At 35.1% G+C, this 25,046-nt stretch overlaps 3 protein-coding genes across 3 annotated transcripts; all 3 read left to right on the top strand.

Annotated features, from left to right (window-relative positions):
* The first annotated feature begins 7,622 nt into the window (after positions 1-7,622).
* On the top strand, positions 7,623-8,807 carry LOC116145255 (probable long-chain-alcohol O-fatty-acyltransferase 5). The gene has a single exon (XM_031430694.1). It carries the CDS (start codon positions 7,623-7,625, stop codon positions 8,619-8,621), a length of 999 nt encoding a protein of 332 aa, XP_031286554.1. The 3' UTR covers positions 8,622-8,807.
* A 3,478-nt stretch (positions 8,808-12,285) lies between these two features.
* On the top strand, positions 12,286-12,990 carry LOC116145177 (probable long-chain-alcohol O-fatty-acyltransferase 1). Its single transcript, XM_031430607.1, has one exon. The coding sequence runs from the start codon at positions 12,286-12,288 to the stop codon at positions 12,988-12,990; it is 705 nt and encodes a 234-aa protein (XP_031286467.1).
* Positions 12,991-22,352: 9,362 nt separating this feature from the next.
* On the top strand, positions 22,353-23,468 carry LOC116145253 (probable long-chain-alcohol O-fatty-acyltransferase 1). The gene has a single exon (XM_031430693.1). The coding sequence runs from the start codon at positions 22,353-22,355 to the stop codon at positions 23,409-23,411; it is 1,059 nt and encodes a 352-aa protein (XP_031286553.1). The 3' UTR covers positions 23,412-23,468.
* Positions 23,469-25,046: the final 1,578 nt, after the last annotated feature.

Below are 25,046 nucleotides of genomic sequence, written 5' to 3'. Positions count from 1 at the left end.
TCTTCAATTTTATGTGCTTATTGTTTAATTTAAAATGGTAAAATACATTATTAGCCCCATCTATGGTATAAAAAAATAAATTATTTGGTTGATTTTATAAACTAACGACGTTACTTCTTCCTTTGTTAACTTTAACATCTCACTTTAAAAATTGACGGTCAGATTTTTAGTTTTAGAAATCAAAAACCTGGATTTTGGGTTTAAGGGTCACGCATAAAAATAACTTTGTTCCCTTGATTTCAGAAACTAATATTTTCACTCCTAATTATCAAAGAAAAAAATTAATCGAAGACGAGATGACACTATTAGTTTCAATAATTAAAATGATTGAGTTGAAGCCAAGATGACAATATTAGGTTCAATAACTTTAGATTATGTTATGTACAAAAAGCATCATGTTCAAATAAAATTTAAATTATGTTATGGACAAAAAACTTGTGTTATGTAAATGCATTGCCTTTAAGATCAAAATATCAACCCCACTCAAAAGATTTTATTGTATAAATAATTTATCAACGTTGAAAATAGATGATGTTTTTCTAATTCAATCATGATTTGAATCACTAAATTCATCCTGCTAGTCAGAATCGCTCACCGCTCAAGCCTTCGACCTAGTGAGACCAAGCATCACTCGAGTTTGTACGATCATATCCTGTCTAGCGATATCTACCTCGCTCGGGCCTTCGATCTAGTTGGGCCGGCAAACCAAATCATGTATAACGATATCTGCCTCGCTCTGACCTTCGTCCCACTTAGACCGACAATATCAAATCTTGTGTAGCGATATCTACCTCGCTCGGGTCTTCGACCTACTTGGGCCAACAATATCAAATCACGTGTAGCGATATCTGCCTCGCTCAGGCCTTCGACCTACTTGGGCCGACAATATCAAATCATGCACATGCATAAAATCAAATCAATATCATGAGTGGGATGGGTAGTATGTAGGTGGTTTGAAAACTACTAACATCTCATACTTATTCTCAAAACATTTTTCTCATAAGCATATAATAATTTCATAACATCTCATGTAACTTAAAAATATAAATGCAATTTCTCAAATGTTTTTCAAATCTAACAATTTCAACCCATTTTCATTTCTTTTCAAACTATTGCCCAAAAGCGTCGAAATTCTATCTTTCTCATGTCAATCAACAATTTCCAACAATAACATTGCAATAAAGCTCATTTCTATAAGGAAATCAAACATCTTAGGCAATTTAAAACAATAAACAAGTATAGATAAGCATTTAGGGTAAATTTTATTAAAATGAAAGTTAAGGTTTTAGATTTTTCCACTCACCATTTTGGAGCTCGACCCTTAAGCCAAAAAAGAATGCCCCTGCTTGCCTCCCTCTATACAAAATCCAATAAATCCTCCATACATAAGTCCCCCTAAGATAACACCTAAATATTAAAATCACTAGACACTTCATACACCCAAAGATTAACATAACTTCTTCTTTAACAAAACTGTGTCATAACTGAACATCGGTTGCTCTCGGATTTTTCATAAAAATTCCATTCATCAATTTAAGCCATAATTTTAATGGGACACATAAGTTGTTCCCATGATATTCTCAAGTAATTCTAGGATCAATAACTATTTAAAACACAATTTTCTTTCAACTCATTTAAATCTGCCAACTATTTTCAGAATTGAGGTTATTGACTTGTAAAATTCATAACAATTCAGCCCTTAATCTAAACTTCATTAAACTCTCTAGAATTAAACTAGACACATATAGGATTCACCAGAATTTAAAATCACTCAATTTGGATAAGAACAGATACATCAAATCATTTTCCAAAAATACTTGTTTGCAGAAAACGAAAATTCCAGAATTCACAAGGCAACTTCAAAAATCAATATAAAATTCAATTCTTCGAGTTTTTGAGTGAAATAAATTTCTAAGCACTCTTCAAGGAGTCTACAAAAACATATCTGAAATTCAGTTTAAAAAAAAAAAAAACCCAAAACATACAAACAATTTTTGGAATTCCAGATGGTCAGATTTTTGTACAGTGAACCCTTATATCAAAATCACATCTTTAACCAAATTTTGTTTAGGAAACACATATGTGTTCTATCCACATAACATTATTGAACTCAATCTTCCCATTTTAGTGTAATCTTATGTCATTAGACTCAATTATAACCAACACAAATCTAATGAACTAAAACTCATCAAGGAGGGAAATTTTAAGCTTTACTCACCTCTTATATGCTTGATCTTCCTCCACTCTCTGACCACTGAAGTTTTGCTCGTGGGCGGCCACTTTCCAGCCACCTCCGCCGCTCTCTTCTCTCCTCTCTCTTTCTCTATTCTCGGTTTCATTTTCTCTCCCTTCTTTCTTCTTCTTCTTCTTCTTTCTCTCCTTTTTCTCCTCTCTTTTTCTTCTGTTTTCCTTCTTCTCTGTTTTCCTTTTCTTTGAATGTCACTGTTCATCAAAATATGTATAAGATTTCAATTTAGTCCCCACTTGTTTTGCTATTGCACTATACTCCTATAAAACTTTCAAATTCTTACAATTTACCCCCAAAAATCACAAAATAAAATAAAATAAAAATCTATACAAAAAAAATATGGGGTATTACATGTTAGCCTGCCGAACGCAATCCACCTCTCCTAATGATTTTGTATCTCAAAAGGAAAAAATAATAATTTTAAAATAACTTTTTAAATATATACTTATATTATGAGAAGGTCCCTAAAATAACTTTTGTCTAAAGTCACAAATGTTCTTGAGATAGTTTTACCGTAGCTTGTATTTTTGGCTTTGAGCTCAAGCCACAATTCAACAACCCCATCTAGCCACCTCACTACAAAACTTTGGGGGCCCTAGATGGAACCTTATGGTCACAATATTTTACGCCCTACTGTTTACAATCCAATACGATGCACATTTAGCTGTATAATCAGACAAAAGTGGACTTAATATCCCGGCGTCATTATTACATTTGCTGCCTCTAGTTTTATACATGAGGTGATTTTTTATCATATCTTACGTGTGCTTCCTACCTGAGAAGTGACATGGTTTTTTGTGCTACAAGGGTAAGTGTAGCTGTTGAGATTTTCATTAAGAACTTAGCCATCCCGTGGTAGTTGCCCTAGGCGGTTTCAAGGCCGTTGGTGGTGGTGACTGTTATTTGGTGGTTGATGGTGGTGGTGGTGGTGGTTGCTCGAGGGTCACTCTTCCAAATCAATCGAGGTGCCTTCGCATGCTGGATTTGGCGATGATGGTTATCAAAATTTCGGTGACAAGGGAATGCCTTACCATTCTCCACTCAACATGATCGATGGAATGTCTTCGTTGGAGGGCCGTCCATCCAAATCTTTTGATATACCATCACATACTGGATTTGGCAACAATAGTTATCGACATTTTGAGCCTACCACCTCTGGTTCACACATGCAGTTTGGATCACCTTATAGTAGGAACACCTTGGCTAGCTTTCCTGACGATATAGGGTGGACGTACGGCACAAACAATAATGACCCTTATTCAACTCATAGATTTCATGGTGGTTCCAATTTGGGGGAACAGTTTCGACTTTATGAGCAAGAACTGGAGTCATCTTCCCTTGGATATGGTCAGATGGGAGCATTTCCGTCTCCTACTTATGGGCATTTAGGTTCAATACCTAAGGCATCTTACAGGATGAATTTGTCAGCCATGGACCGATACAGAACTCCATTTGATGACTCAAATCACCAAAGCACAAGTGTTTTGATGTAAGAACTATTGGAGTTAGCGACCACTTCAACAATAGAGGTCGCAGCTCGAGGTCGTAACTCGATAGCTCGAGGTCATACCTCAAAGTCGCTGCTAATCTGCGTGACGCACACATGAGTGCTGCTCTTTGGTTCGTGCATGTGTTCTTTTTTTTTACTAGCTCGATATTTGTGTGTGGCTATTTGTTTCTCTGTTTCCAAACGCTCTTCAGTTCTTTCAATCCACCCATGTTACCTAGAACAAGCTTTAATGATGCTAGAGCACCATCCCATACAGGATTCCCATTTGGCATTGTTTTTGCTTCTGGTCCTTACCAACTGAGTACTCGAGGTTTGTTGGATCCGTGATTCAGATCTTTTGCTGACCGACTCCTCTGAGCTACGATCTACTAGGATTTAACAGTTAGTTAATTTGTAGGGAAATGCTATGTTATTAGGGCTGTGAAAGTATTAGTATTAATGTATCCTGGATTCTGATAGATGGTTGCTGCAACCACAGAGAAAATTAAACTTATATATTATATGCTCTCGCTTACCTAGAATGATGATCATATTTACACAAAAAATAAAAGGTATATGGAATAGTGTTTAAATGTTTAGTTATTTTTGAAATATTTGAGATCACTAAAGTACTAAACATTCATGCCATCGGAAGTGCTTTTGGGTGATCTGGGCTTGAAACGGGCCATTCTTAATTTATTTTCACAAGTTGTACAGAGAAATTAATGATAATTAATTCACGACTCTAACCACTTCAATGGCCATCATTTATTGAACCACAATTCCACCATCTCAAAATTTATGTAATGAATGTGACCTCTTCTTTCGGCTAATCCAAACAATAATTCATCAAGTATGAATGAGTAGAGATCTGCACAAACATAGAGAGAGGAGCTACAAACTACAAACTACAAAGAGAAGAGCCACAAAGAGATGGAAGGAGAGATCAAGAACTTAACCAAGGTATGGATTCTAGCCATTACTTGTTTGAGCTACTGTTATCTAATAACATCAAGAATCCCAAAGGGTTTTTGAAGGCTCATCTCCCTCCTCCCAATCTTCTACCTCTTCATCACTCTCCCTTTAAGCCTCTCCTCCTTCCATCTCACTGTCGTCACCTATTTCTTTCTCATATGGCTTGCCAACTTCAAACTCCTCCTCTTTGCCTTTGGTCAAGGCCCCTTATCTCAACCCAATAAACTCTTCCATTTCGTCTTGGTAGCTTCTCTTCCCATCAAAATAAAACCAAACCCACCTCCCAAATCCAAAAATGACAAAAACCCATCTCCCCAAATCTCCAATCCAATCCAAAAATCACATAAAGTTTCTAACTCTATCAAACTAGTCATCAAAATTGTACTTCTAGTTATGTTACTTCTAGTCTATGACTATAGGAAATATTTATATCACCATGTGATTTTAGCGCTTTATTGTTGCCACTTGTACATTGAACTTGAAATTGTCCTGGCAATTTGTGCCACCCCAGCTCATATTTTTGGCTTTGAGCTTGAGCCACAGTTCAATGAGCCCTATCTAGCCACCTCACTACAAGACTTTTGGGGCCGTAGATGGAACCTAATGGTCACGAATACTCTATGCCCTATTGTAAACGTTCCTGTACAACATATATCTACTCTTGTAGTCGGACAACAACGGGCCCAGTTGCTAGGTGTCGTTGCCACATTCGTTGTCTCAGGTCTCATGCATGAGGCGCTTTATTATTATCTCACATGCATTTCTCCCACATGGGAGGTCACTGGGTTTTTCGTCGTACAAGGAGTGTGTGTAGCTGCTGAGATTTTGGTTAAGAAAGGCTTGCTGACCGGCGGCAATTGCCCTCGATGGTTTCAGGGCTGTTGACGATGGTGTTCGTGGCGGTGATTGGTGTTTGGTTGTTTTTTCCTCAACTATTAAGAAGCAATTCGGATGAAAAGGCCCTAGGGGAGTTATCAGTTTTGGTAGATTGTATCAAAAGAGTGCTAAGAATTGATAAATTAACAATTAATTAGAGTAAAGTTTAAGTGAAAATGAAACCGATTATTGAGTGTATTGTAAGGATTCTTAAGTTCGTGCAACAGGAATAAGTTAGAGTCCATAAATGTAATTACTCATAATGAGTGATTAGTGCTCGATTTGGTGCAATTTCTTTCCTTTTCTTCAGCTAACAAGTTCATCATCTTACGACAAAAATATTGGTTAATGATATTTTTGATTTTCTAAATGTGAAAGTGTGTATACGTACAACTCATTTATTCTGAATCCAATTCTGTTTTCATAAAATATATGTATATCATCTCAACCCATTAGCGAATAACCTATATTTTCTAAAGAAGAGATGTTATATTTATTTCTCATGTTTAGTGGATTAGTATAATCCTTCTATTATTTACAATGTTTTAAACCCGATCTGGCCTGGTCGGTTTAATCGGTTCGACTGGCAAATGTCCACTGAGTCGAGCTGGGCTGGTTTTAAAATAGAGGGTCTAAGTTCACTTAGTATGACCCGCGGTTAGACTGAGGTCACTGTAGCAAACCGTTGGTCCAATCGTTTTTGAGGAAAAACCAAGTGAATCAAAACTCAGATCACGACGACTTTCGGCCGGCGTTTGGTAGGTAAACATAAATCGGGGTTATGCGGTTTTGAAGGGTTGATCACGATGAGTCAGGAGGTGGTTTCCAATTAAGTTTTAGTTGTCGGAATTTGGCCAAGATCAGGCAAAAACCTAGCTTCTGATTGCCAACGATTGGTGGGTGGATTGGCTTGGAAACTTTGGGGGTTTTGTAGAAAACTAGCCAATGAGTCTAAGGGTGGTGGTGGTGGTTGGAGTTTTCCTCTCTCGAAACAGTCGGAAACCAGCAAATGGAAGTCGATTGACACCGTTGCCATGGTCCACGATCGGTGAGTGATGAGAGGAGATAAAGGGTATAGTTTCGAAGAGGAGAGTGTGGGGGTTCTGGTGGTGGTGACAGGGGTGATTTTGGGTGAGAAAACAGTTGGAAAAAGGGGAAAAAAGACGGACATTGACGCATGCTAACATGCATCGGAAACAATCACCATGCTAATGTGTGTTGATACAAAAAATTTGAATTTTTTTTTTTAGGTGACACGTCTTGGTTTTACCCACCGGTCAAATCGATTAAACTGGTTAACTGAGACCCAACCATTTTGCCAGGTTTAGCCCCGTATTGGTTTTTAAAACAGTGATTATTTACATAAAAAAAATCGAATTAAATGAGTGTGATATTGACAAGTATGACTTTATATATCTTATGTTACAAACCTATAAAAGTTTCAATATTATTGTATTTTCACCAAGTCCTAACGCTCATCTATATTATTATATTCTTGTAAGTAACGCTCATCTATATTCACGTTATTCTATTGTTAAGTTTAGGTCTAAAAGAATCATATTGAAAGTTATACGTTGTATTATGCATTTTGATTTTTTGTTTTGGAGAATTTTATTGGCCAAAATATGGTTAGTGTTGAATCAAAATTAATAAAATAGAGGAACGAAAGTCACTTAATTAATTTTCATGCCTTTGTTAAGTTCCACTTTTCATGCCATTTCGCATAAAAAGTCATGTTAGGGTGCAATCTTCAAACATAGCAATTATAAACCTCTCCTACTGCAATCCATGATTTGATTACATTGTAGTATTTATTACAGTAAAAAAAATAGTACGGCTTTACTTTAGCCAAATATTATGGCAATTAGTCATTGACTTGGTAGTGCATCATCTAAAATGTAATTTAAATGTGATATGCTGAAATGTAAATTTTGGCTATTTATAGTGATAAACCATCAAACATGAAAACTAAGAGAGATTTAGACAAACTATAGAGAGTGAAGCTACAAAGAGATGAAGAGCAATAACAAAGAGATGGGAGATGAAATCAAGAACTTACTGAAGGTATGGATTCTAGCCATTACATGTTTGAGCTATTGTTATCACCTAACTTCAAGAATCCCGAAGGGTCTCTTAAGGCTCATCTCCCTCCTCCCAATCTTTTACCTTTTCATCGCTCTCCCTTTAAGCCTCTCCTCTTTGCTTCTCACTGGCGTCACCTCTTTCTTTCTCACATGGCTTGCCAACTTCAAACTCCTACTCTTTGCCTTTGGTCAAGGCCCCTTATCTCAACCCAATAAACTCTTCCATTTCGTCTTGGTAGCTTCTCTTCCCATCAAAATAAAACCAAACCCACCTCCCAAATCCAAAAATGACAGGAACCCATCTTCCCAAATCTCCAATCCAATCCAAAAATCACATCAAGTTTCTAACTCTATCAAACTAGTCATCAAAATTATACTTCGAGTTATGTTATTTCTAGTATATGACTATAGGCAACATATACATCACTATGCAATCTTAGTCCTTCATTGTTGCCGAGTGTATCTTTCACTTGAAATTATCCTAACCATGAGTGCTACCCTAGCTTTTATTTTTGGCTTTGAGCTCGAGCCTCAATTCGACAAGCCCCATCTAGCCACCTCACTACAAAACTTTTGGGGCCGTAGATGGAACCTTATGGTCACAGATATTCTACGCTCTACGGTGTATAATCCAGTACGACGTATATTTAGTCGTATAATCAAACAAAAGTGGACTCAATATCCAGGTGTCATTATCACGTTTGTTGTCTCAGGTTTTATGCATGAATTGATTTTTTATCATCTCTTACGTGTGCTTCCCACGTGGGAAGTGACCTGGTTTTTTGTGCTACAAGGGGTAAGTGTAGCTGTTGAGATTTTCATTAAGAAGAACTTAGCCATTCGGTGGCAGTTGCCCCCAATGGTTTCGAGGCCGTTGGTGGTGGTGTTCGTGGTGGTGACTGCTACTTGGTTGTTTTTCCCTCCTTTATTAAGAAACAATTTATTTTGATAAATGTTTTAAGGAGTCCTCAATTATTTTAAATTATATAAGTGTTAAGAATGTAATAATTAAGTTAGAATAAGTTAACTACCTCTAGGTATCTTGAAGATTTGTTTGGGACTCTTGGTGTATTACTTAAGAGGTCTTGAGTTCGAATTCACATGACTATTTATAAGAGTAGCCATTGGAAACTTAGCTAACAGTTAATTTCAGGACCTTGAAGATTAGTTGAGGTGCGTGCAAGCTGGCTTGAACATCCCGAATACCAAAAAAAAAAAAAAAAAAAAAAAAGGCTAGAATAAGGTTTAATTGAAAGTGTTTTTGCCCAAGAAAGATAGAAATTATTGTGCCATAAGTTATCAATAAATGCGTGCACTTTCTTTCCTACAGTCAATCTTTTATGTTCTTAATGTTTAATTTTAAAAGGTAAAATACATTATTACCTCTATTTACTAGAAAATTTAACTTCATTGATTTCATAAATAACCACGTTACTTTTATCTTTGTTAACTTTAACATCTCACTTTTCAAATTGAGGGTGAGATTTTTAGTTTCCAAAATCAAAAGGGTGAGATTGTCTTGGATTTTAAGTTTAAGGTTTACGCATAAATACAACTTCTCTCTCTTGATTTCAAAAACTATCAATATCATTTCTAATTATCAAAGTTGGACATTAATATAATATTTGTGAGTTAAACATGAATTCTGGTACATCTATTTGGTTGGACTACAAAAATAAGTCCACCAGTGCAACCAAATTTATTATGACTAAGGAAAGTTGGATGGGTAATTTTCAAATGGTGATTGATAAGGAAGATTAAAAATGCCTTGAACAGAATAGCGATGCATGTTTATTTTGTAAGAATGGAGGTTGTATTTTTCAAGTATAATAGGCAAAGAAATGTAATAAAATATTTGAGAAGAGACGGTGAAAAGTGAAAATATATAAAATAATAGTTGAATAGACCAAATATGTAGTGTTTTTTTCCTTTTTCTTGTTGATAATTGTAACATCCCTTTGTTAACATATATAAAGTCGAGATTTTAATTTTTTAAGTGTAGTTTTATTTTGAGGTTTTATAACTATCAAAGTCAACAGTATTATGTTTATTAATTAAATATTTATTATGCTAAGACGAGATGACACTACTAGTTTCTAAAATTAAAATGGTTGAGCTGAAGCCAAGATGACAATATTAGGTTAAATAACTTAAGATTATGTTTTGTACAAAAAGCATTTTGTTCAAATAAATAAATTAAATTATGTTATGAACAAAAAACTTGTCTCATGTAAATGCATTGTCTTTAAGATCAAAATATGGCCCCACTCAAAAGATATTATGGTACAAATAATTTATCACCGTTGAAAATGTATGATGGTTTTCTAATTCAATCAAGAGCTTAACTTGATATTACAACTGATATGATCATTGATTTGACAAATTATAATTACATCAAAAGGATATTAGCTTGGTGCTTTACTTTAGGAAAAAGGAATTGCTCCATTGGTCTTTAGCTCATATCAAATATTCAACATTGCATGCCGTGCGGTCTTGGCTTGAAATGGTCCATTCCCGCCCCGAAGAATTTGAAAATGGTACTTAAAAGGTTTAAAAATAACAAACATTTTCTTTTCATTATGTTCTGTTAAGAATTTTTATCTATTAAAAAATAAAAATGATGAAAAGACTAGAATACCTATTGATCTCTAGTTTCAACGTATGCCAACAAGAGTTAGTGCCACTGTTTATCACCGAACTTCACAGAAAAATATTAAATCCGATTAAAAAATCAATCGTTAATGCAAGAAAGCTGTACAAACTGACTTAGGATGAGAATGGATACGAAAAAAAAGATTTAAAATTTAAAGATTTAAAATTTAAAAATTTATGACTATAGGTAAAATTATTATCCTACCTTTTAATAGATAGAAATTTCTAATAAAATATAATAAAAAGTATTTATTTATTATTTTTAAATCTTTTGGTATTAATTTACCTTTATGTCCATTTTGGGTAAACTTTAGACAGGTGGGAGTCGTTCGGCCAATAATTAATACACAAATCTAACCGATTCAATGCCTATAAGTTATTAACCTCTCACGTGGCGGTGTCAGAGTACTTAACCTTCCACGTGGTGGGGGGTGGGGGGCGCGGGCCATTGCTGCAGTCATTAAAGAATTTGTCGTGTCGGGTCTGATGCGGGCCATGCGGCTGTCATTAAAGAATTTGTTGTGTTCGGGTCTGGTGTAAGAGATGCTTTGCTATTATATAACAGGTGCACCTCCCACGTGGGAGGACGCGTTGTTTTTCCAACCTATATGGCATCTGTGCATGGTCATGAAGGTGGCACTTAAGACGGTTTTAACAGACAAGAGGCGGTTGCACCCGATGGTTTCGGGGCCTCTGGTGGTGGTGTCTGTGTTAGTGACCAGCGTTTGGCTGTTTTGGCCATAACTATCGAGGAATAGTGTGGATGACAGAACCCTAATAGTCCGCTTAGAAGTTTCATGATTACGCTTATGAGGATAAACTATCGTAATAAATTTGAGAGGTTTTTAATAGTAGTTTTTAAAACACTTAACATGTGCTTGATAATTTATTTTATAAAGGTTCTGACAGTTTTTAAAATGATAAATTTATATATATGCTCATAAAAATACTCGATTTTCATCGGTACCTGAGAGTTTTGTTTTTTCAATTACAAGATAATGGTTCTTTATTGATTTTCTACTTATTAGTATTTTATAATTTCAAATGTGATAAAATCTCCTTATCCTTCTTCGCCATTCTTTGCAATATCTTGAATGATTGAAAAATTGTAGTTTCACTTCTCCAAGAAAGCATTTAGAAATGAGATATTAATAAATTTTTTTTTTATGATTGCTTAAAATTATTTTATATTTAATATGGTTAGAGACGCTCATAGTATGGTTTATTTTTTGGATATAATTGGGATAGTTTTGTAATGGATATGATATTTGTGGAATAAAATTTTAAAACCAATAAAAACATCTCGATTTGGGGTATTTTATGAACCCCTAAAAAATACATTAATAAGTTTTGGAGGGTTTTTGAGCTAGCCAAAATCAGTGCATAAATAATCTGATAAGTAATGATTTTAGAATACCTCAAAATCAATCTAATTAAAACCACTCAAAACCAGTGAAAAAAAAAAAAAAAAAAAAAACTCTCAATCAAATCACCTAAGGGAGTTCTTCAATACAATAGATTTTGTCACGAACAAATTCAAGTGGTAATGCAACATTCATATAAACTAGGGACATAACAATTTTTTTTTTTAATTATTTTCTCTTACTTTAATATTTTTTTCTAGGAAATGGGAATTGCTCCATTGGTCTCTTGCTCATATTAAATATTCAACGTTGCATGTCATGTGATCTTGGCCCGAAATGGTCCATTCTTAATGATTTTGGCCCGAAATGGTCCATTCTTAATGATCTTGGCCCGAAATGGTCCATTCTTAATTTATTATCACGATTTGCCCCTATCCCGCCCAGCACAAAGAATTTAATAATAGTTAATACACAAATCTAACCAATTCAATGCCTATAAGTGATTAACCTCTCAAATTTACATTATAAATATGAATGATCAGACATATACACAAACGTCATAGAGAGAGGAGCTACGAGTAAAAGAGCCACAAAGAAATGGAAGGAGAGATCAAGAACTTCACCAAGGTATGGATTGTAGCCATTACATGTTTGAGCTATTGTTATCTAATAACATCAAGAATCCCAAAGGGTTTTTTAAGGCTCATCTCCCTCCTCCCAATCTTCTACCTCTTCATCACTCTCCCTTTAAGCCTCTCCTCTTTCCATTTCACTGGTGTCACCTCTTTCTTTCTCACATGGCTTGCCAACTTCAAACTCCTCCTCTTTGCCTTTGGTCAAGGCCCCTTATCTCAACCCAATAAACTCTTCCATTTCATCTTGGTAGCTTCTCTTCCCATCGAAATAAAACCAAACCGACCCCCCAAATCCGAAAAAGACAGAAACCCATCTCCCCAAATCTCCAATCCAATTCAAATATCACATCAAGTTTCTAACTTTATGAAACTAGTCATCAAGATTGTACTTCTAGCTATGTTACTTCTAGTCTATGACTATTGTCAATATATACATCACTATGCAATCTTAGTCCTTCATTGTTGCCAAGTGTATCTTTCACTTGAAACTATCCTAACCATGAGTGCTACCCTAGCTTGTATTTTTGGCTTTGAGGTCGAGCCACAATTCAACAAGCCCTTTCTAGCCACCTCACTACAAAACTTTTGGGGCCATAGATGGGACCTGATGGTCACAAGTATTCTCGCCCACGTATACAATCCAGTACGACATTATTTAGCCATATAATCAGACAAGAGTGGGACTCAATATATAGGTGTCACGTCACATTTTTTGTCTCAGGTTATGCATGAAGTGATTTCTATCATCTTACGTGTGCTTCCCACGGGGAAGTGACCGGTTTTTCGTTGTACAAGGGGTAACTGTAGCTGTTGAGATTTTCATTAAAAAGAACTTAGCCACCGATGGCAGTTGTCCTCGGTGGTTTCAACCGTTGGTGTTGGTGTTCGTGGTGCGACTTCTATTTGGTTGTTTTACCTCCTTTAGTAAGAAACAATATTTTGATAACGTTTTGAGGAGTACTAATTATTGCAAATTGTATAAAAAATGTGTTAAGAATGTAATAAGTTAAGTTAGAATAGGTTTAATTGAAAGTATTTGTGCCCGAGGAAGATATAAATTATTGTACCATGACTACTATTGTGACGTAAGAGTAATGATACTTAATACGTGCACTTTCTTTGCTTTCTTTCATTATGTAGTCAATCTTTTATGTTTAATGTTTAATTTTAAAAGGTAAATTACATTATTACCTCATTACGAAAAATTTCACTTCATGATTTCATAAACTAACGATGTTACCTATCTTGTTAACCTTATTTAACATCTCACTTTTAAAATTAAGGGTGAGATTTAAATTTCCAACATCAAAGATGTCTTGGATTTTAGGTTTAAGGTTTACGTATAAAGACAACTTTCCTCCTTGATTTCAAAACTAAAAATGCCATTTCTAATTATCAAAGTTGGACATTAATATAATATTGTGAGTTAAACATGAATTCTGGTACATCCATTTGGTGGACTACAAAATAAGTCCACTAATGCAACCGAATTTATTATGACTAAGGAATGTTGGATAAAAATCCCTTGAACAGAATAGCTATATATGTTATTTTATAAGAAACGTTGAATTTTTCAAGTAATAGGCAAAGAAATGTAATATATTTGAGAGAAGGGAAGGTGAAAAGGAAAAACACATAAAATAATAGTTGAACAGACCAAAATGTAAGTTTTTTTTTCTTTTTTTGTTGATAAATAACATCAATTTGTTAACCATATCGATTGAGATATAAAGTCGAGATATTAATTTTTTAATTGTAGTTTTATTTCGGGTTGTATAACTATCAAAATCAATTGTATTAGTTATTAATTAATATATTATGCTAAAACTTAGATTCGTATAGCTGGTTGAATTAATGAGATTCAATATCAGATTCGCATAAATTATCTATAAATTTCAGAGATATGTTGAGATTTTCTTATGAATTAATAAGAATAATACTTAAAATACAAGTTCTTGTATTCAAATTGACGTAATACGAAATAAATGAAATTAGCATGTAAAAGGTCGATTAAATACTATAATAAACCGAATAAAGCTGAATAAAAAAAAAATAATACCACGTAAAATTGTATATATAACATAGTTACAAAGTACTAGCAATATACAAATAACTAAAAAATTTTGTGCAAACTAATTACATATAGGGCGAGTTACCAAAGACTCTCTAGTTTATTAGAAGACGTTGGCTCTTCAATGGCAGATGCCTAGTGATTTCAAGGTTGTTTGTGGTGGTGATTGCTATGGGGTGTTGTCCTCCATTGGTTAGATATAATTTTATTGATAAAGGTTAGAGGAGCACTCCATGATTGTAAATTATAAAAAAGTGTTAAGAAGTCCGATTTGATAATTAAATTAGAATAAGGTTAAAATGATGTGTTTGTACCCCAGGAAGAAAGGCATTTTTGTACCATATCTACTATTTTAATTACACATAAGATTTTTGTGTGTAACAATACCATTTTTATCAAGTTGGACATGATATAATATTTTGTGAGCTAAACATGAATAATAAGTCCACTAATGAACTAAATTTATTATGATTAAGGAAATTGGATGGGTAATTTTTAAATGGTGATTGATAACGAAGATACAAATCCCGAACAAATAGCGATGCATGTTTATTTATAAGAATAAAGGTTAAATTTTCAGGCAGTAGGCAAAGAAATGTAAGAAAATATTTGAGAAAAGTTTTTTTTTTTTTTTTTTATAAAAGTGAAAACATCTAAAATATGTAATGTTTTTTCTTTTTTCTAGTTATAAGTAACATCAATTTGTTAAACATTAGATCGAGATAAAGTCAGAGATTTAATCTTTTAAGTGTAGTTTTATTTTGAGGTTTTATAACTACCAAATCTATTGTATTATGGATTAATTAATATTATTCTGCTAAAATTTATATTCACATAATCTGATTGAATTAATGAGATTAGATTTGATATAAAATTATCTATTAAATTTCAAAAATATGTCAAGTTTTTCTTTGAATAATAGAATAATACTAAAATAGAAAGTCTTGTACCCCAATTGACATAATAAGAAATGAATGAATGTTTGCAGTGAAAATTCCTCCCTCTGTACCTCATATTAAACACTCTGAATAATTCTAAATATAGAAATTCTTGTATACAAATGACAAATAAGAAATGAATGAATGATTGCATGTGAAAGGTCCTACTCTGTACCTCATATTAATACTCAACATTGAATGTGACGTTCTCTTGGCTTGAATGGTCCATCTTAATTATTTTCAGAAGTCGTCCCATCCTGCCGTACAAAAGAATTAATACACAACTCTAAACAGTTCAATGCGGATAAGTTAAAGTGATATTGACACAGTAATCTCTTTTTATAAACTTTTCTGCACAATAACAGTTGTAATTATTAGTATAATTTATGAGATGTGACCCAAATAAGATCTATTAAGAGTTACCACGTTATAAATCATACATTCTAATTTATTGATAAAGGTCTTGAGGAACACTCATGATTGTAAATTATATAAAAAAAGAGTGTAAGAATGTAGGAATTAATATTAAATTAGAATAAGGTTAAATTGAAAGGTGTGATCCCAGGAAGAAAGGCATTTTGTACCATATCTACACTAATTACACATAAGAGCTATCAATACAAAATGTGTGCATTTCTTTCTTCAATATTTTAGTGGTTACTGTTTAATTTTAATGGTAATTACATTATTAAAATCATGTACGGTTAAGAAAATTTCATTTGGTTGATTTTACAACTATTGACATACTTCTCTTTATTATTTAACATCCACATTGAAAATGACGGTGAAATTTTGTTCCAAAATCAAAAACCTTGATTTGCGTTTAAGGCTCACGCACAAAAACAAATTCATTCCTTTGATTTCAGAAACTATAATTTTCACTTTTAATTATCAAAGAAAAAAATTAACCGAAGATGAAATGACACTACTAGTTTCTAAAATGAAAGGGTTGAGCTGAAGCCAAGATGACAATACTAGGTTTAATAACTTTAAATTATTTTTTGTACAAAAAGCATCATGTTCAAATAAAATTTAAATTATGTTACAAAAAAACTTGTGTCATGTAAATGCATTGCCTTTAAGATCAAAATATCGCCCACTCAAAAGATTTTATGGTACAAATAATTTATCAAACGTTGAAAAATTATGTGTTTTCTAATTCAATCAAGATCTAATTTGATATTAGAACTTATATGATCATTGATTTGACAAATTGCACCGGCATCAAAAGGATATCCGCTTGGTGCTTTACTGTAGTCATGTGTACCTTGACTTGAGTTCACTTAGACAATATGTGCACACCGATTCGAGGTATCATTGGGCTTGAGCTTAACCACAATTCAATGAGCCTCACCTTGCTGAGCCATAGATGGAATCTCATGTTACAAGTATTCTAAGCACCACCGTATACTCTCCTTATGCTGGGCTTTTATTCACTTGGTGATGTTGTTTTTCCATCCTACATGGCATGTGTGCATGACATCGAGGTGGCGGTTAAGTTGGTTTTTGTAGATGCAAAAAATTACCGTCATGAAAATAGGGTGTGATCCCGTGAGGTTGAGGTCACTGATAATCCGTTAGACCTGCACACATGAAAGGGCAAGCGTGAAGCTTCCGGAAAACACCGAGGTGGTGTTTGCCGTAGGCACTCCGACGCTCAAGTCAGCAAGGCTGAAAGAGATTTAATAAGAATTAAGGAGAAGAAGAATTACCAGGAGTCTTGTCGGAGGCTAGGACTACGGCGGAGGCGTCGGGTTCTTGGGAGCAAGAACTTAGGAGCAAATAGATGGTTTTGAGGTAGTGTAGATTGACTGTGGAGATTTTTTCTTAATGAGAGGGCGAGCCTCTGTTTTATAATGAACCCAATGGGTTGGAACCTAGTAGGACATTGAGTCCTCTTTTGAGAGATAATCCCTATCATAAAAGAGATATGATTTCTTAACCTTATCAGATTAAGTTAATAGTTTAAATAAGAGTTGGAATCTTAGTAGGACACTAAGTCCTTTGGGAGATAATCCCTATCATGAAGAGATATGATTTCTTGACCTTATCAGATCAAGTTTAATAGTTTGAGTGAGATTTGAAATCTTAGTAGAAGAGGAAACAGAATGAGATTTGATTTCCTATTTATACTCTGTTGCAGGCTAATGGGTTGAAACCCAATTTAGCTTAACTTATAGGATAGCCCAACTCATAGAGTGGGTAAGTCGCAAGGTGATTTAAGCGTAGGCCCAATCGAGATTGGGTTGGCCAGGGCCGTGACATGTTTATTCGTTATTGGGCTCGTCAAGCCCAAGACGATTTTTGGCCCTAACAGTTAGCCCCCCACTCTCTAAGTTAAAGAGTATTTAGCTTAGAGAGTAGATTAAATCGAATGAGTGCAGATTGAGCGGATTAGTGATAGCAGCTCGTGTAGGTCGGATGGATGTTGTGTGGATTGGGTCGATGACTTGTCGATTTGAGGTGCAAGAACCCTTCAACCAGTCTAGCTGACTGAATGTGTAGCTTTATGGACCGGGTAGGGCCAATTGAAGGTGCAAATCCGTGGATGAGCAGGGTCGATCCGAAGGTGTAAACTGGATTGGCAGGGCCGATCCGAAGGTGTACGTACGTTTATCAGGCGGCCGATTTGAAGGTGTCCGTATGTTTATCGGGCAGGCTGATTTGAAGGTGTCGTCCGTTTATCGGGCCGGCCGATTTGAAGGTGTCCGGACGTTTATCGGGCTGGGATTTGAAGGTGTCCGTACGTTTATCGGGAGGCCGATTTGAAGGTGTCCGTCCGTTTATCAGGCCGGTCGATTTGAAGGTGTCGTACGTTTATCGGGCCGACCGATTTGAAGGTGTCCGTACGTTTATCGGGCTGGCCGATTTGAAGGTGTCGTACGTTTATCGGCAGGCCGATTTGAAGGTGGTCCGTAGTTTATCGGGCAGGCCGATTTGAAGGTGTCGACGTTTATCGGCCGGTCGATTTGAAGGTGTCATAAGTTTATCGGGCCGGTCGATTTGAAGGTGTCCATACGTTTATCGGGCAGGCCGATTTGAAGGTGTCGTACGTTTATCGGGCCGGCCGATTTGAAGGTGTATGCCAAGTAGAGCTGTATGGAGCTTGCGGTCAAGTCCTCGTGATCGACTTGTAGTTGAAACCTTTGAGGGCTTGTGGCTAGTCGACGTGATCGACTTGTAGTGAAAACATTCGATGAAGCTGGAGCAGTGACATGCATGATGCATGTTTTAAGCAAATAGTTGAATTGAGAGTTAATATCCCTGATGTGTATTTGTATGGACTGAATAAAGAGTGAGCTAAATGGAAAAATACGTGCATGTATTAAGTAATGGGTCAAATAGAGAAAGATTTAACCAAATAGAGTGGTAGTTAAAAGGAGACACTGAACATACCTTTCCCCTTCAAGTGCTGCCACTCAAGCTTGCTGGATCGAGTAGGGTAGGATAAACTGAGGTTGGAGCTTTGTTGCTTTTAAGCTTCTGCGTGTGCCTGTGTAGCTACTACTTGCTTGTTGGTCCAACCGGTTGTGTTGTTTATTAGCTAATGCTTCTGCTACATTGGGCCTGTGCGTTGTTTGAGCTGTTCGGAGCTATAGCATTTGTTGTTGCTCCTGTTTTGTATGCTGGTGTTGTGCATATCCAAAAATGCCATAGCATATGGTGATGATCTTGTACCATATTGCTGAGGAGACTGCAACTACTTAGGTTGTAGCGTGTTTGTTCCCACTATCCTTTTGAAAATGAGTCGGATCGGAGATGAGGCTTGCTGACACTTGGCGTAAATGATTCTACATTCTTCCCACTCAGCTTGACTGAGCCGTGTCTAGTGGGGACATCTGTTGACTAATGCTCATGAGAGTACGCCTTGTGGACTACGTGACGTCTTGCACTTGGGGTTGTGTGAAAGTTTGAAAATTTTGCTAAGAGATGATTAGATTTGAGAACAACTGAGTGGGAAAACAAAGGGTCATGTTTTCCAATGTCCCTTGAATGGCTGCCACTTGTTCAGTTTGAAAAAGTTTGCTATTATGGTGGTTGACTTTTTGGAGACTTTTCAAAGCTTTTTTCTTGCCTCTTCGTTTTTCCATTTTCTTTCCTGCACCCTTCCCTTATACTCTAGTTGATAAAACATTTGGAAGGTGTCTTGTTCAGGAAAATTCTTCCCGTTTTTCATTGGTTTCTCTCACGGCTTCCACAATAAAGCTCTTCTTTCCTTTTGATTTCGTTTGCCTTCCATTCTCTCTGTTCTGCTCTAGTTTGTAGAGAAATTTAGGTAGTTTGAGTAAGGTTTCATGGGGCTTTTTGGTAAGAAGAATTGGTTTTTGGTTTTTTCCTCGAGTTTTTCGAATTTACTGAGCTCTGGAGAAGGACGATGAGGTTTGGGTTTAAAGTTGTGGCAAACTCTGTGAAGTTGAATTGGGATTGGGATTAAGAATGGTTGAGTTTTAGTTACCTCCCAAAAAGAAATTAAACATATACAAAAGTAAGCAGTATTCCAACTAATGCATAAACAAATTATGAACACAGGAGATGTGTTTTGATGCTTCAAGTTATCACATTTCATGCTTAATAGACATAATATGATAGTGAATGATTCATAGATACTTTCAATGGGTTTAAAATGAAGAAAAATACAAAAAATTTTCTTATCGTGATGAGATTTTCGAGTTAACGATGCCAATTGGGTGAGTTTTGTGTCCTTTCATGTTGTAAGTTGTCGTTGGCAGATGATTGTCAGGGCCCACGGTGGGCACCAAACTGTAGATGCAAAAAATCTACCGCATGAAAAAGGGTGTGATCTCGTGAGGTTGAGGGCACTGACAATCGTTAGACCTGCACACATGAAAAGGCAAGTGTGAAGCTTCCGGAAAACACGAGGGGGTGTTTGCCGTAGGCACTCCGACGCTCAAGTCAGCAAGGCTGAAAGAGATTTAATAAGAATTAAGGAGAAGAAGAATTACCAGGAGTCTTGTCGGAGGCTAGGACTACGGCGGAGGCGTCGGGTTCTTGGGAGCAAGAACTTAGGAGCAAATAGATGGTTTTGAGTGGTGTAGATTGACTGTGAGAGATTGCATGCTTAATGAGAGGGCAAGCCTCTGTTTTTATAGTGAACCTAAGGGGTTGGAATCCTAGTAGGACATTGAGTCCTCTTTTGGGAGATAATCCCTATCATAAAAGAGATATGATTTCTTAACCTTATCAGATTAAGTTTAATAGTTTAAATAAGAGTTGGAATCTTAGTAGGACACTAAGTCCTATTTTGGGAGATAATCTCTATCATGAAAGAGATATGATTTCTTGACCTTATCAGATCAAGTTTAATAGTTTGAGTGAGATTTGAAATCTTAGTAGAAGAGGAAATAGAATAAGATTCTGATTTCCTATTTATACTCTGTTGCAGGCTAATGGGTTGAAACCCAGTTTAGCTTAACTTAGGATAGCCCAACTCATAAAGTGGGTAAGTCGCAAGGTGATTTTAAGCGTAGGCTCAATCAAGATTGGGTTGAGGCCTGAGGCCGTGACATGTTTATTTCGTTATTGGGTCTCATCAAGCCCAAGACGATTTTTGGCCCTAACAGTTTTGACAGACAAGTGGCGGTTGCACCCGGTGGTTTCGGGTGGTGGTGGTGTTTGTGTCAGTGACCAGCGTTTGATTGTTTTGGCCGCAACTATTGAGAAGTGCGGGGATGACAAGTAAGTACCGTAAGAGAGTTTGTCAAGAACAAGTTCATACAAAATTCGTTAAAACTAAGACATGAATTCTTTTTTTTTATTTTTTTTTTCCTTTTACTTTAATATTTTTTTCTAGGAATTGGGAAGTGATCTCATGTCTTTTTTTCTCGCTTTTCAAATTGAGGGTGAGATTTTTAGATCCCAAAATCAAAAGGGTGAGCTTGTCTTGGATTTTAAGTTCAAGGTTTACGCATAAAGATAACTTCACCCTCTTGATTTCAAAAACTAACAATACCATTTCTAATTATCAAAGTTGGACATTGATATAATAATTTTTGTGAGCTAAACATGAATAATAAGTCCACTAATGCAACCAAATTTATTATGATTAAGGAAAATTGGATGGCTAATTTTTAAATGGTGATTGATAAGGAAGATTAAAAATCCCTTGAACTAAATAGTGATGCATGTTTATTTTATAAGAATGAAGGTTAAATTTTTCAGGTAATAGGCAAAGAAATGTAAGAAAATATTTGAGAAAAGTTTTTTTTATAAGAGTGAAAACATCTAAAATATGTAATGTTTTTTTCTTTTTGTCTAGTTTATAAGTAACATCAATTTGTTAACCATATAGATTGAGATATAAAGTCAGATATTCTAATTTTTTAAGTGTAGTTTTATTTCAAGGTTTTATAACTACCAAAATATATTGTATTATGTTTATTAATTAATATTTATTCTGCTAAAATTTATATTCACATAATATGATTGAATTAATGAGATTAGACTTGTACATAAATTATCTATTAAATTTCAAAAATATGTTAAGTTTTTCTTATGAACTAATAAGAATAATACTAAACATAGAAATTCTTGTATACAAATTGACATAATAAAAAATGAATGAATGATTGCATGTGAAAGGTCTCTCTACCTCTGTACCTCAGATTAAATGTTCAACATTGAATGTGATCTTATCTTGGCTAGAAATTAATTTATCTTCAGAAGTCGTCCCAATCCTGCAGTAGAAATTAATAATAATTAATACACAACTCTTAACCAATTCAATGTTGACAAGTTAGAATAATGCTACACTTATAACCTCTTCTCACAACCCTAACGTGGCAGTTCGCAATTGGTCAATCATAATCTATTGGATGAGACCCAGATAGGACCCATTGTAAGTTGACCAATTACGAGCTAGCATGTCAGGGTTGTGAGAAGAAATTTATGAAAAGAGGTTATGGGTGTAGCATTTTCCTATAAGTTATTAACCCCTTAAATTTAAGTGATCAGAGATCTAATCAAACATAGAGAGAGGAGCTACAAAGAGAAGACAAAGAAATGGAAGGAGAGATCAAGAACTTAGCCAAGGTATGGATTGTAGTCATTACATGTTTGAGCTATTGTTATTTGATAACGTCAAGAATCCCAAAGGGTATTTTAAGGCTCATCTCCCTCCTCCCAATCTTCTACCTCTTCATTACTCTCCCTTCAAGCCTCTCCGCTGTCAATCTCACTGGTTTCACCTCTTTCTTTCTCGCATGGCTTGCCAACTTCAAACTCCTCCTCTTTGCCTTTGGTCAAGGCCCCTTATCTCAACCCAATAAACTCTTCCATTTAATCTTGGCAGCTTCTCTTCCCATCAAAATAAAACCAAACCCAACTCCCAAATCCAAAAATGACATAAACCCATCTCCCCAAATCTCCAATCCATTCGAAAAATCACATCAAGTTTCTAACTTTATCAAAATAGTGATCAAAATTGTACTTGTAGTTATGTTACTTCTAGTCTACGGCTATCGTCAATATATACATCACAAGGCAATCTTAGTCCTTGATTTTTACCGAGTGTGTCTTTCACTTGAAATTGGCCTGGCAATGTGTGCCACCCTAGCTCATATTTTTGGCTTTGAGGTCGAGCCACAATTCAATAAACCGCATTTAGCCACCTCACTACAAAACTTTTGGGGTCGTAGATGGAACCTTATGGTCACAGATATTCTACGCCTTACCGTATATAATCCAGTACGACGTATATTTGGCCGTATAATCAGAGAAAAGTGGACTCAATATCCAGGTGTCATTATTACATTTGTTGTCTCGGGTTTTATGCATGAGATGGTTTTTTATCATCTTTTACGTGTGCATCCCACGTGGGAAGCGATGTGGTTTTTTGTCCTACAAGGGGTAAGTGTAACTGTTGAGATTTTCATTAAGAAGAACTTAGCCACTCAGTGGCAATTGCCCTCGGTGGTTTCAAGGCCGTTGGTGGTGGTGTTCCTGGTGGTGACTGTTATCTGGTTGTTTTTCCCTCCTTTGGTAAGAAACAATGCTTTTTATAAAAGTTATGAAGAGTACTTAATTATTGTAAATTATATAAAAAGAGTGTTAAGAATGTAATAATTAAGCCAAGAGTAAGGTTTAATTGGAAGTGTTTGCGCCCAAGAAAGATAGATATTATTGTACCATAAGTACTATTGTGCACATAAGAGTTATAGATAATACATGAACTTTCATAAGTACTATTGTACACATAAGAGTTATCGATAATACGTGCCCAAGAAAGATGGATATTATTGTACCATAAGTACTATTGTACTATTGTGCATGTAAGAGTTATTGATACTTAATAGGTGCACTTTCTTTCCTTTCTTTCATTATGTAGTCAATCTTTTACATTATTATTTATTACATCTATTTACAAAAAATTTCGCTTCATTGATTTCATAAATTAACGACGTTAGTTCTATCTCTATTAACTTTATTTAACATTTCACTTTTAAAATTGAGGGTGATATTTTTTAGTTTTCAAAATCAAAAGGGTGAGATTGTCTTGGACTTAGGTTTAAGGAATTTAGGCATAAAGACAACTTCACTCTCTTGATTTCAAAAACTAACAATAACTTTTCTAATTATAAAAGTTGGAAATTAATAATTTTTGTGGGCTAAACAATTAATTCTGGTACATCAATTTGGTTGGACTACAAAAATAAGTCCACTTAGGCAACCAAATTTACAAAAATACCGAGTCCACTAATGCAACCAAATTTATTATGATTGGATGGGTAATTTTCGAATGGTGATTTGATAAGGAAGATTAAAAATCCCTTGAATACCGATGCATGTTTATTTTATAAGAATGAATGTTGAATTTTTCAAGTAATAGGGAAAGAAATGTAATAAAATATTTGAGAAGAGAAGGTGAAAAGTGGAAACATATAAAATAATAGTTGAATATACCAAATATGTAATTATTTTTTCTTTTTCATGTTGATAAGTAACATCAATTTGTTAACAGATATAAAGTTGAGATTCTAATTTTTTAAGTGTAGTTTTATTTTGGGGTTATATAACTATCAAAGTCAATTGTATTATGTTTATTAATTAATACTTATTATGCTAAAACTTAGATTCGTATAATTTGGTTGAATTAATGAGATTCAATTATCAAATTTGTATATAATTATCTACTAAATTTAAGAGGTATGTTGAGATTTTCTCATGAATTAATAAGAATGGGTCCGTTTGTTTAATTATTTTTGCACTATCCTATCCCTATTCTACCAAAAATACACATTTATTTCCCTATTATGAAAATCCTATTTTATTTTATTCAATTATTTTTAAACCCCCTAAGTTTGTTAATTTAACTAAACACAAAAAAAAAAAGTTTAAAAATTGACAAAAACACCCCCACCCACCCACATTTTTCAAATTCCCGCCACCACTGCCAGAAGGTGGCCGAAATTTGGTATAATAGCGTACTACCAGTTGGATCTAGCCGATAGTACACCGATCTATCATTTTTTGACTAGATCCGCCGTGGACTAGGCCAGAAAAGGCTAGATCTTTGGCCGTAGCTGGTCGTCAATGACGGCCAAGATTTGGTCGTCGTTGATGACCAAACATGGCTAGATCATCGGTGGATCTGGCTAGAAAATGTCATCTCGATGCACAACCGGCTAGATCCAGTTGGTCGTACATCGATACAATGACTCTGGCCACCCTCCGGTGGTGGTGGCCAATTGCCAGTAT

Source organism: Pistacia vera, unplaced genomic scaffold (genome assembly GCF_008641045.1).
Source record: "Pistacia vera cultivar Batoury unplaced genomic scaffold, PisVer_v2 Contig460, whole genome shotgun sequence".
Taxonomy (NCBI): Eukaryota; Viridiplantae; Streptophyta; class Magnoliopsida; order Sapindales; family Anacardiaceae; genus Pistacia; species Pistacia vera.
This window is presented reverse-complemented; position numbering and strand designations above follow the sequence as displayed.

Coding starts and splice junctions, on each gene's coding strand:
- LOC116145255 (XM_031430694.1), top strand. CDS start 7,623: ATGGGAGATGAAATCAAGAACTTACTGAAGGTATGGATTCTAGCCATT.
- LOC116145177 (XM_031430607.1), top strand. CDS start 12,286: ATGGAAGGAGAGATCAAGAACTTCACCAAGGTATGGATTGTAGCCATT.
- LOC116145253 (XM_031430693.1), top strand. CDS start 22,353: ATGGAAGGAGAGATCAAGAACTTAGCCAAGGTATGGATTGTAGTCATT.